We start from the raw sequence: 13,528 nt of genomic DNA, 5'->3' as shown, positions 1-13,528 counted from the left end.
TTAAAGCTGATTTTTCACTGCACTGAAGAGGATGAAGTGGTGGTATGGAGAGAGTTGTGGACTTTTTAACCAATTCAGTTACATTTTATTTATATAGCACCAAATCCCAAAAACATTTGCCTCAAGGTGCTTTATATTGCAAGGTTAATACTGTCCCCTATCAGCAACCACTTGGCAACAGTGGGAGGGAAAAACTCACTTTTAAAAAGGAAGAAACCGCTGGCAGAATTAGCCTCAGCCCCTGGTTGGGGGGGGAGCGTCAGAGGACAGAACAAAGACATGCCATAGATTAATAATAACTAATGATTACATACTGAGATGTTTTAAACCTAATCTTAAAAGTAGCTTCCCTATTCCAAATTGGGAGCTGGTTTCACAAAAGAGGGGCCTGAAGTGAAAGTTTCTACCTGCCATTTTACATTTAATTACCCTAGGGAACCACAATTAACCAGAGCACACTGTTTAACACAGTCCCGGAGACTGATTGGATGGCTGAGCAACGGAGAAGTGTACTTGTACTGTTTGAAGAACAAGGAAGATATGTAAAACTGTTGTAACTACAGAGGACTAAAGTTGATGAGCCATACCAGGACAGAGATGATGATCACCAAGCAGCAGTATGGCTTCATGTCAAGAAATAGCTCTAAAGATGCAACACGTACAAGAGAGGGATAGTGGATATACTGGATAAATTATGTTGAAGATGGAGCTAGCAGGAGGAAGTTCATGGATGTAGTGGAGGAGGACATGGAGAGGTTTGAGGGGGAGGATGCTAGGAGCCCTTCTGTGCCATGGCTAAGTCAATGAATTATAAAGTTTGGATACAAGGAGGCAACATACTGGAAGAGCCAAAATAAATTAAATACATATTAAATATTTAATTATTAAAAATGAAGTCAATCATTTTTTTTTCATGTGCTGAATCACAGCAACAAAGACAATGTATGGGGCACATAAGTTTTCAAAAAAATATTTTCACTCATAATATTTATTTAAGCGCATTTTTCCCATTAATCCAGCCTCCTTGTCATATAAAACGTAATTAGAAATGTGTTTAGTGTGGCCGACACTTCAAAGGGAAAGTCAATAAGTTTTATTGTATTTCCTGCTGTCTATCCCTGTGTGTCGCTACTCTTCGCTGCTAAGAGTCTACTCTGTGTGTAGACAAAAGTCCAGCCTTGTTTTTTTCAGTCCAATAAAATGTGAAATTACGCAGGGACGCACGGCGCAGCGAGCAGAAGCTGTAGGCAGGCAGCGGAGTTGGTACGAACATCTTCGACTTCACGAACCAAAAACACCTCGGCTGCTCTTCAGCGGCTCTGCTCGCAAATATGCCTCGGACCGGCCGCTGCTTTGGAGGTGTACGCGGGATTTAGCGCCTTATCTGCTGCGGGGAAGATGACTGAATTCGGAGCAAGCAGCGCAGGAGAAAGTGTGCCTTGTTTGGAGCTGAACGGGTCGTGTGCCACAACATAGTACTCGCAGCGGAGGCCAGCCCCAGCAGCCTGTAGCAATCGTTAGCCGGCCAGCTAACGCTAGCGTGCAGGTGTTTTGGCTGTAAACAACGTAACATAACTTGTAGCTGTAGTTAGCTGGCAGCAACCTCGGCTCCAACGTCTTGCCTCAACATTGAGCTCAATGTGCCTGCTTTAAAGTTTTTAAGCAAACGCCAAGCAGCAAGTGTTACACTTAGCAGCATTCTTATTAGCAGTTAGCAGCTGCTGGGTGTTTACAGGAGCAGCAGGCTGGCCACATAGCCACAAAGCTAGCGACTTAACTTTATTGCTACATGTGCTTTTTTTCCATCTTTTTTAATAGATATTTTTTCCGCTGTTTAGCACGATTTGACCTCGGACTCATACTCTGCTTTAGTTACTCTGCTTTTTATTAAGTGAGCCAGTTTGTGTTGTTTCACCGTTGTAAAGCCGGGACTGACCCACCCATAAGGACAATTTACCCGGGGCCGATGCTGACGGTTCAGCCCGGATCACGGCAACACCAGGAGCCGCTTCAGCAATGCAGCCCCAGCAGATATACGACTTTTCAAGTGACGAGAATAGTCACAAATGGAGAGGCCTCTTCGTGCAAGCTCTACGAAAGGTACGACTGTGACCACCAGCTTTCTCTATGCACTATTATAAATCAAAACACCCGTATTGGGGTGACCGATTTGAACACTGGTTTCATCTGTGCATCTTTACCAGAACAAAAGTTTTGGTAACACTTCTTGACTTGAGTCGGCTCAGAAGCAAAAACTTCAAAGTGTTTATATTAACACTATACTTATTTGTGAGGCATTTAGTGTTTTGCAGACCTCTGGAGATATCCCGCGCCTGTTGACATGTCTCTGCTGTGCCTATTCAATATGCTCGTCACCCAAGTTCCTCATAATGACTTCCCACAGTGATTTTGAAGAAGTTGTTCCTTTGTAACGAGTTTTTCGTCGTTTCGAGGGTGTGCTAACGACTTGCATGATCCAGGGTGAATACCAATGAAGCTTGAGTTGAGTGTCGTGTTGCCTTCTTTATTTGTTCCTCATTTCATCAAAAGATCATCATTGCTGAGCAAAGAGCTTCTGTAGCTGTTTTCGGGTGCTTTTGGTCACACTTATCTGCCTTTTTTTCCCAAGCAATGCAGCTTAGACTCTTATAAACTTAAAATGAATTCTTCGGAATAGGAAGCATTTGCATTTTAATTTCCTTGGTCAGCAGGACACATCTGTATCAGTTCCTTTTTGACTGCCCTGTTCTTTCCTTTTTCTTGCATCATCTTGGCTTCTCCTAGGTTTATTTTCTGTTTTGTGGCCCCTCCACATCCCCTCACCCCTTCTGCTCAGACTTGCAGAGTCATGAAAGTCTGGTACCAACTCCTAATGGAGAAAAACGCATTTGTCACTGCTCTTTCTGTTTCACTGGGGACTGTTTGCCTTGCTTTTCTGTAAGGTTACACACAAGGCCAAACTGTTTAGAAACTGGAAGGTGCACAATGATCTGCATGCTGCGTTTCCTTTTGAACTGGCTGTGTGTATAAACTTACAGCGTCCCGTCAAGACCTACTCATGAATTTTAGTGTTCTGATGTGGCTGGAGAGTCCCAAGAAAGCCTGTGTTACAGTTCAAAATAGAAACTAGATTCTTCTTCTTCTTCTTCCACTATAAGAAATACACTGGCCAAACAGGCAAACTGTGCTGCATCAGAATGGAAAATGGCATTGCTTATTTAGGTGACCTTTAGAGACTTGTGGTTCACCTAACCTGCTATTCATTATTGGTGTTTGAGTGCTTTGGTTCCAAGTTAAAACTAAGCCCCTTACACAAAACAGACGCACTGAAAAATGAAATTTAACATTGATAGAAATACTGAAATAATTCCTTTCTTAAAATAAATATCAACAACAAGCCATTTGTCAAGGTTGAAAGATGGTTTTGTGCTTAACTTTATCACTGGTCGTGTTATAAAGTTTTTTTGTTTTTTGTTTTGTTTTTTACGTGCTTTCAGTATCTGACAGAAAAGCCTTGAACCTGTATTTAATGTGCTTTTTGTTGGGACATGTTTTAGTTTTAGCAGCACTGTGGCTATAGAGGTTACTGTCTGTGGATTTAGCTGTGTAGCAACATCATGCTTATAAATAACGCTGCCCTGTTCTTGTCAGTGATCAGTATTGCAGAAATGGTGTGATGAATCAGGTGAAACTGAGAAAGCAGGTGGTCTGTCGCGATGCCACAGTGTCATTGTCTCAACTTGCTGCACAACTGCCAGAGGGAGAGCCTGTCAGAGATTGACGCAAGAGAAGTTTGTTATGGTTTTGACTGACTGTGACTCGCTGTTTTTTTTTTTTGTTTGTTTTTTTTTTTTTTTAAACAGCTGTCCAGGAGCTGTGGTGGATGACTCCATCCTCTAGAATGAAATAAATAAAGAAAACTTGTAAAGGCCAGATCAGGGACGTAAGTTTGTTATCAAGCAGGGAGCTAGTTCTGAGATGTGTCACCAGGTGGTGGTTGGTTTTGGATATATGTAGATCATAAATGAGATGGATGGATTTACTGAGGCTTAACAAATAACCATGACATCACATTATTGGAATTAAGGCTAGAGCTGCATGATTTTGGCCAAAATTATTGTCAAGATTATTTGTCGTGCCCTGCCACTAGGGATGGGTACCGGTGTCCGGTGCCATGATGGCACCGGTTCTGACATAAACGGTAGTAACCAGACCGAAAAGCAGCGCACATTTCGGTGCTTTTTTTTCCTGAGCTGTGATACACTTCTAGCCAATAATTTTACGTTTCCGAGGATAGTAGGCGGGTCCAGGTACGTGCGTTCTTTTAGAGCAGAGCTACAGATTAAATATGCCCAAGGCGAAGCGGTCAAAAGTCTGGCTGTACTTCACAGCAAAATATGCAAACTCAGCAGCCTGCAACAAGTGCTTTAAGCTGATACTGTGATACTGTCAAAGGAGGTAACACCTCAAATCCGATGAAACACCTGGCGACGCATAGCGTTTTTTTTTTAAAAGCCCAGAAATGCGCCGTATGATAGCTTGCTGCGAGACCTCACACCGAGCACATCTACTGTGCGTGGGTTGCCTGTTATCGGACCCGGAGTTAGCAATATCCCCCAAAAACACGAAGAGGAGAGTCCTGGCCCCTAGCCCTGTCAGTGTAGCAGAAATGATGACGGATGATGATGGCAGCAGCCGTTCTTCTCTGCGTGAGTAGCTTCATGTTGTTCGTGTGTAATTTACGTTTAGTAGGCTAACCACGTTATTACATTAATGCAGGTAAGGTGAACTAGCAAACATCATCATAGCTACATGCGGCTGTCTTCTTGTTTGATGGCAGATACTCCCTTCACCCTGGCCAAAATGGCTAAAATGACCAAAGAAAAAGTGGAAAACAGTTACACATGAGTGATACCATATATGCCCCATAGCTGCAGAAAAGGCTAACATTGTTATCTTTTTACAAAAAACCAGCTGAACATGAGAGGTTTTTGGACCAATTTTGTGTTCTCCAGTCTTTAAGCACCGGTTTGAGGACCGTTTGAGCACCGGCACCGTTTCAAAAGTACCGATTTGGCACCGGTATCGGATAAAACCTAAACGATACCCATCCCTACCTGCCACACATTGGCGACCTACCCAAGGTGTACCCCACCTCTTGCCCTACGATAGGCTCCAACACTCCCACGACCTTGCATTCGATAAGTGGAAGAAAATTGATGGGTGAATTGAGTTATTTGTCACGATTATTTAAGTGACAAAAATGTTTTTGTTAACACAACCCTTTTTCCAGTTTTAAACATAAAACTAGTCCTCCGTATTTACCTGAATTCTTTGGTATTGGCACTCTGGAAAAGTAACTGTGTGTCATAACGCATCTTTTGTCCAACTTTTATCTTGATGGACATGCTGACACGCTGCACAGACTCACCGTTGTGGATATGTGAGTTCATAGATGATGCACGTTAGCAACCGTTGCATTGTTTTTCTTGGTTGCCGTTATACTTCAGATTGTGGTGTGTTTTTCAGGTGGTTGAGTAAATTATTTGTGTTTCTTTGTGGTGGGAACACATCTCTGTAGTACTCTTTGCATGTGATTTGTTCTCTGTTTACATCACTTGCCCTAGGGGGTGATGGGCAGGGATAGCTCAGTAGGTAGAGTGGTGGCCCCATGATCGGAAGGTCGGGGGTTCGATTCCCCTGAACAGCTACCCTGAGGTACCCCTGAGCAAGGTACCGTCCCTACACACTGCTCCCCGGGCGCCCAGTGGCTGCCCACTGCTTCACTGAGTGAATGGGTTAAATGCAGAGAGGGATTTTCCACACGGGGACCAATAAAGTACACTTTCTTCTTCTTTCTTCTTTTCTAAATTCTATTTCCAAACAACAAATGCTGCTGTGCTTCTAGAGACTAGCCTTTCGCCTTCTGTTGTGCCAGAAATTTTCTAGACATCTGTCTTTTAATGTAGTCTTATCACAGCTGTGATTGGCGCCAGGCAGTGCTTTAGGGAGCGTTTGATTTGGTGGAGCTTGCATTTTCAAAATCAGTGGAACGTGTTTATTTGATCGTGGGTAGCCAAAATCTTGAGCGAGATTAAAAATCTATTAATTTTGCAGCTAAATTTTTGCATGGTGTAATCTGTTAGTTTTCTGACAAAAAATGAATCACTTGCAAAGAATAAATGCAGAAATACTGTCAAATGTGAAGATGTGCTATTCTTGTCTTTTCTCTTTATTTTTTTATATAATGTTGTTTTTATGCTGTAGGGTGGGTAGAAAAGCTGATTTGAAGACATCATGTTGGAAGATTTGTGCATCAAATGATGAACTAAAAACAGTAATTGTTAGTTGCAATGCACAGTTCTCAGGAAGTCTTTAATTTGATGTAAGTTTAATTGCATGTCTGTAAGAATTAAGTACTTGGTTGCTTTGCTGTGAAGCAGTTGAAGTATATACACATATAAAATGCAACAGTTCAAATCCTGCTTTCGTCTGTCATTTATGCTCATTTTATATTATAAATGAATATTTCACCATGACACAAGTGCAGTGTTTGTCTCCAGGTTAAGGTTGGACAATAACTGGTTTTAAAAACCTTATCTGTATATTTCCAAAAGATTAACAGGATTAGAGAATAGAATTAAGTTTCGTTTTGCATTGGGTTGCTTCCATAAAACGGTGCTTGCAGCGGTTGCAGCTCTCTTGTTACTGTGCTCCCCAATAACCTTTCGTTTTCCATTGATCTTTCTATTTTATTAAAAATCCTTACGAGATCGCTCTCATTGCTTTTGCATATATTACTGAGACTTAAGTCATGTATTGCCATGAACCCTAAACCTGTTGATTCATATTGCTGCATCTACATATCCTGGCTGGCGATTATATGGCTCATGCTTGGTGCAATGCACGATCTCTATCTCACCCTGACATGCTGGTGTTAATAATAACTGTGCATTCCCCAGGTCTGCTGTTTCATTGGCATTGAGAAATGGGCCAGAGGTTTGCTGGGTACAGTTTCATTCCATTGCCTTGTTGAGTTAGAGCAGCCTGGTGCAGTTGAGTTCACAGGCCAGCATTTTAAACCGTGATTGGTCAGGTTACAAGCCTGCTTTATGTTTGTGTGTGTTGCCTTTTTTAATAGTCTCAGCATGAGCAGTCGGTTAAATTCTGAAAGGGTGACTTCACTTGGGGCCCAAGCTGAGAGAGTTGTTTTATTTTAGTCACATGGTTTTGTTGCCTTTTTTACTCAGACTAGACAGAGCTCTTGTCATTTCACCATCAGAGATTTATTGCGAGACTCTACTGCAGCGCTCGATTCCAGCCAGTCATCAAAACTGCGTCTTCCATTTAAGTGCTGCATTTTATACATTGACAGCTCAAATCAAATGGTTTTAATTGAAAGTGATAAAGAGCCAGGAAGTAGTACAAAACCCCCACAGTTTTGTGTTCATCTTCTGTAACCACAGGTTCTGTGAAATCAGTAAACGGGTGGTTGAAAGAAAGTCCTCCTGTGTTTCCCACGATCACATGAGATCTTATTTATTTATTTATTTTTTGTTTATATGGTGAGATAAATTTCTGTAAATGTAGATTAAAGTAACCCGCTGTTGAAAAAAGAAAGATTTACAGAAAAAATATACATTTTAGTAGCGTGTAAATAATAATGTCCGTGTTAACATATAATTTATTGTCTTGAAGTAAAAAGTGCTTATCGGGAAAAAAAATGGATAAACATTTATACCAAATAATAAGAGCTCAACTCCAGCTTCTCTGTGCCACGCTGCATAAAGAACCGACTCTGCGACCTTAAATGACTGCTAAATGCTATGCCTAACAGCCACTTTATTAGTTACACCTTGCTATTTCTGGATTGGACCCCCTTTTTGCTCTTTAGAGAAGTCTTTGCTTAATCTATGCCATGAAAACTAAGTACAAAGAGATTTTTTGTCGATGTTGACGTGATGGGATCACACAGTTGCTGCAGATTCATCAGCTGCACATCCATGATGTGAATCTCCTGTTTCACTACATCCCAAAGGATTGGATCGAGATCTGGTGAGTGTTGAGGACATTTGAGTACAGTGAACTCATTGTCATGTTCAGAAGACAGATTGAGATGATTTGAGCTTTGTGCTGGAAGCAGCCTGTAGAAGTTGGGCGCACTGTAGTCATAAAAGGATGGACATGATCAGCAACAATACTCAGATGGGCTGTGTTTTGTTGATGACTTTTGGCCCGAAATATGCAAAGGAAATCCCCCACATCATTACACCTCCCACCTGAGCTCTTTGATACAAGGCAGTAACAAAGAGCTCAGGTTGATCTATGATTTTTATGTTGTTCACTCCAAATTGTAACCCTACCTCATCAGACCAGGCAATCTTTTTCTAATCTTTTGTTATCCAATATTGGTTGTCATCTACAGTGCATTTACTGCAAGGTTGTGCATTCAGAGATGTTCTTCTGCATTTGTAGTTTTACTGTTTTGTTCTTATCAGCTTAAAGCAGTGTGGTTACTGCAGCTCACTCGATATTTATGTATTTATTTATTTTAATCCGAAGTATAGTTGTGTGGGAAAATCCTGGCAGAGCAGAAGTATGTGAAATAGTCAGACCAGCCAGTCTGGCACCAACATTGAGAGCCACTTACAGTCACCCTTCTTCACCACTCTGTTTGAACTTCAGTGAGTCGCTGTGTCCAAATCTACATGCCTAAATGCCCCGAGTTGCTGCCGTGGGATTGGCCAATTAAATATTTCATGCCTTTATTACCAGGTTGAATCTAGACAGGGAGAGAAAATGATGAGAAAAGAGAAGAGGGTGATATAATTGCGCAAAGTTCCTGGGCTGGACTTGAAACTATGTATACTTGGTCATGTGCAAGGACAAAGGTTGAAAATAAACCAGGCCCAAAGAATAGCTGCAGTATTCATATAATAATCTTACTATAATCACTGTAGTGAATGTATGTCTGTATGTACCCCATCTCCTTAATTGGCGGGCCAGTCTCAATGAAATTTTCACCTCCCAGCAGTTAAACAGCAAAAGGTCATGATTATCAAAATTTGTATTTGCATATATTACTTATTATTATTTGCTAGAAATTATAATAATTGGTGGTCTTTTTTTGTCTTGAGTTGAATATTTTTGTGGCAGCGTTACTTTAAGAAGTTTTTAAAAGGCATTTCCAGGTAATTCTAAAAAACCTCCAAAACATTTGGTCACATGATTAGTTACAGCACTAGTACTTAGTAATGATTAGTAGTCGTCATGGTTACTGGACAGGATATGAATGTCTGTCTGTGTGAACTTGGCTGTTTCTGTTGATTGCAGTAATCCTGTCAAAGTGCAAATGGTAAACATATGTGAGGAGGACACAATGTGCAGGAGTGAGTTGCTGCACCTCCAGGATGAGCCTATGTGATGACAGCAGGATGTTTCTGGTAACAGGTTGCGTTTCCTGTACACCAGGCTCAGGCCTACCACAGAAAAAGATGTTGCTGGTTAAAACAGAGGTTCCCCGCCCTTCCCACAATATTAAATCAGGGCTTTGAACATCAGCTTGTCCTCACACAGGGTTCAGTCAGGATGGGTGGATGCAGGCAGGCGGCCAGGGTCACTGGGTCACACAAGCCTGGCGTCAAGTCATGGCCACGTGCAGTTCGCCTCATGTCCACCACCTATTGTCTTTTATTATCTGAATGTGAGCAGGGATAGGGGACGTGTGTATATATGTGCTTGCTTTTTAGCATCGTAGTGGAAGTTGTATCTGTTTATGTCTCAGATCTGTGCGTCTTTTGTGTCTGTGTATTTTTAATGTGTTTGCGTGTGCCTGTTGTCTCAGAGTTGATCTCTGCCTCATGGTTCCCCAGACAGTCTGGTTGTAATGCAGATGATGTCATGGCATGAATCACAAACAGTGACACATGCTCGGGTATAATAACAAGCCCCACTCCCACCTCTTCTACACACACACACACACACACACACACACACACACACACACATATTACCTGCAACCTGAGCCTGATGCAGGGCATATATACACAGCTAGGAGAATAATCAATTGAATTAGAAATGTTAACCCTGTATCAACACCCTCCTGCCTCTATTATTACCTCCAACCTTTCTGTTCTCCTATTGTGAAGACACACAGCACCTGATCACACTACAACTGAGTTGTAACCAAGATGATGAAACTTGATGCAAGCAGATTTTGTGTACCACTGACCTGCATCTGTTTTTGCCTTTTGCATCCACTGCACTCTGATGTGCAGAACAGATTTTCTATTATTGGAGACAAGTGGATGAAACAGAAACAGGATTATTCAGCTGATGATTTGATGCTTTTAGTTATTCAGTTGTCATTGCATCTATTAAATGAAAGAAACAATAATAGAGTTTCTTATTAGCTCATTGGTACAATATAATTCCTGTATAAAAAGAAATAGTTTACATTTAAAAGAAAAGAAGAGTGATCTTTTCTTGCTCATATCATCGCATCTAGTAATGCAAAAATAAATAAGTGGCTTGGGTTTGGACTAAACAAAGCCCTTGTCGACCTCACTTAAGCTTTACCAGGTTTTTTTGTAGACAGGGTTTTCCCGAGTTTATTATAAGACTGGCTGAACACTGCAAGTCATGTAGACATGCAATGGGGATTTTTTTTCAAAAAATTTATTTTTGAGACCAACGTTGCAAATATTCCATTGCATAATGTACCTCATTAGCATATTGTTCCTGTTTTAATGCATAAAAATGCTTAAAAAAAACAATTACAATTTTTAATAGCTAATATCCAACCATGAAGCTGAGATAGGCTCCAGTACCTCCTGCGACCCTGAAAAGGATAAGCGGAAGTGGATGGATGGATAATATCCAACCAGTTTTTTTTTCCCTTTGATTACATCTCAATCAGGAGTGTCAAACCCAGTCTTTAAACCCTTAATATTTGTCACACTCTTAATGTTTGGACATCGTCTGCTATGGCTGTTCGATATAACGATATATATATCGCATGACGATATAAAAACGTCTATCGTTTCATTTTATGCTATAGTTTGTTTTGTGGTGTCGCAAAATAAACTGTTTACAGCAATATTTTTTTCATCCTTTTGATGGTCACTGTAGTGGCTATATTAATTTCTTCTTTCTCGCTTTCTCTTACCGGTATATTTAATATAACCACACTATGGACTGACAAGCACCTGTTTTTATGCGTTGTGGTTAGCAACAACGACGGTAACACCATCGCGTGTCCGCTTGTTTATGTTTCACATTAGGGCTGCCACGATTTGTCGACTAGTCACGATTACGTCGATTATCAAAATCGTCGACAACTGATTTAATAGTCGACGCGTCGTTTGAAGCTTTGTAAGATCACAAAAGACGCAGGAATAAGTGGCAGGATTTAAGAGTGTCATAACGGACTGAAACAGAAGATGGCAGCATTGCATGTACAAGGATGTCAGCTACCGTTAAACCCCGAAGAAGAAGAAGAAGCAGCTGTGTCCCAGAATTCATAGCGCGGCCCAGCGCAGTTTCCAACAATGGCGGCAGCTAGTTAGTTTTAATGTTACTCTTATTATTCTTTCTGGGTCACAAAATAAACGTTTAACATATTTTCAGGCGAGAATGTAGCTGTGTAAACCTCAAATATCGGCTCAGTTTATCAGGACACCACATATTTTCAAAAGCGCTCCGACGTTTTCGGAGACATCTGTTACCCACTAGCTCGATAGCGAGCCGGGGGCTAGGCTCACTAGCGCCGTGAGAACACCGGACTCCCCGCAAATCGTTTTCAAACCCACCACCGTCTTTCGCTACTCAGGTTAAATATATATGAGTCACTTAGATAACTTAAAATGTTATTGTTTGGCTTTTTTTTTTTTAGTATTTTATTTGTTCCTGAGTAAATCAGTTTGTCTGAGATTAAAGTTATAGTTTTTACACAGCTGAATAAACGTCAAGCAGACAACTGATTATCAGAAGTGTGAGATGCTCCAGAATATACTCCAGTGTCCTGTTATATTTTAGATAGCAAGGAGTTTATTAAACTTCACCGAAACAATCTGCAAATTTCATTAAAATTTAATAAACTATCATCTTGTCTTTATTTTTAGTTAGCACAGACCTTAAACACTTAAAGCTGTAAGCTAATGATAGTTATATAAGAGCAGATGCTGCTGGTGCAATAAGCTGTAGTTTTACGTCCAATGGATGATGATCTGATTAGTCGACTAATCGCAAAAATAATCGGTGACTAGTCGACTATCAAAATAATCGTTTGTGGCAGCCCTATTTCACATAAACCTTTCACAATAAAGCTCAAGATCCTGTTGAGACTTTTCAAAATAAACTGAATCACGTGAAAGAGCAGATTATTTACGGATGAGAATTAAAAAAGAGCCGCCAGGTGCTTAAAAATAAACCTTAGATTCAAACGTTAGAACAGGCTTTTCCCCGCAGCACGCGTGTAATAAATACTCACAAAGAAAATGGCGGCCTTTACAACTTATGTCTAAATATGTATAGTTTCATGCATCGGTTAAAACACTCGACTCCAGGTACACTACGCACAGCTGGAAACACTTCACGCAAGACGAGCTGCCCGAGATTCACAGAATTTACAGAAAATGTTACATTTTTGTGATTTATATCGTTATCGGGACGATAGAATTCTTATATCGGGATATGAAATTTTGTTCATATCGCACAGCCCTATTGTGTGCAGAGAAAATAAAGTTTTGAAATATATTGTATTATTTAATTTTGTTTAGTCAGTTACGTCAGCTACTGACCACATAGTTTTCTCAGGGAGTAAATAAAGGAAATCTGTTTCTAAGCATCTTAATTATAAAACAAAGTTTTTGTTAATACACATAAAATGTCTTTCTTTTTTTCTTTTTCTTTTTTTTAATGATTGCAGAACAATTTTGAAACATTCCTATAGTAAATGGCGTGAAAAAAACAGGAAGGTTTCTGTAATTTAATTGTTTATCTATTACTATGGGGTAATATGAATGGGAATGTTGGAGGTGTTAATCAGTAGGAAAAGCAGTTAAACTCGTAAAAATACACTTAAGTCCAAAATTTATGCCCTCTTTCACATTTTCCAAAGCTGTCCAGTCGGCTGAAATAAAGTCTTTCGTGGGCAGATTTTGGCCCCTGGTCCTTTATGTTTGACACCAATAGTCTAAATCATTTATTCCTGCATATAAACACAGTTAAATATAATTTCACGCACATACTGGCAATAATCGCTCCTCCCTCCTCGGTAGAACTTCACATACACAGCTTTCTTGTTTCTCTGTGTCGCCACACAATTAATGATTACTGTTAAAGTAGCTTTGCATTAATCCTATGTAACATTAAATTGAACCAACCCCACCCAACTGCAGCCTCCAGGTTTGAATACTTTTCTGGTGGAAACCCTGTCAAATGATTGTTGGACAACATTTTCGCTAACTTATGTGCTAGTTCTCCTCATCAAACCAGTCAGTCTGTGTTTAAAATTCCTGGCAGGCAT

The 13,528-nt window shown here is 40.4% G+C and overlaps 1 protein-coding gene across 1 annotated transcript in view; it reads left to right on the top strand.

Annotated features, from left to right (window-relative positions):
- Positions 1–1,212: 1,212 nt before the first annotated feature.
- Positions 1,213–13,528, top strand: part of sos2 (son of sevenless homolog 2 (Drosophila)) — a 39,518-nt gene continuing 27,202 nt past the window's right edge. The window contains exon 1 of the mRNA XM_085342565.1: positions 1,213–2,100. Within this exon, the coding sequence (XP_085198691.1) occupies positions 2,017–2,100 (84 nt within the window). The 5' untranslated portion in view covers positions 1,213–2,016. The remainder of the gene's footprint in view (positions 2,101–13,528) is intronic.

The sequence above is a fragment of the Diplotaxodon limnothrissa genome, linkage group LG19, assembly GCF_057381915.1.
Source record: "Diplotaxodon limnothrissa isolate DT_005_m linkage group LG19, D_limnothrissa_male_GT1.1, whole genome shotgun sequence".
NCBI classification, from domain to species: Eukaryota; Metazoa; Chordata; class Actinopteri; order Cichliformes; family Cichlidae; genus Diplotaxodon; species Diplotaxodon limnothrissa.
Note: the sequence above shows the minus strand (reverse complement) of the source record. Positions and strands in the feature narration are given on the sequence as shown.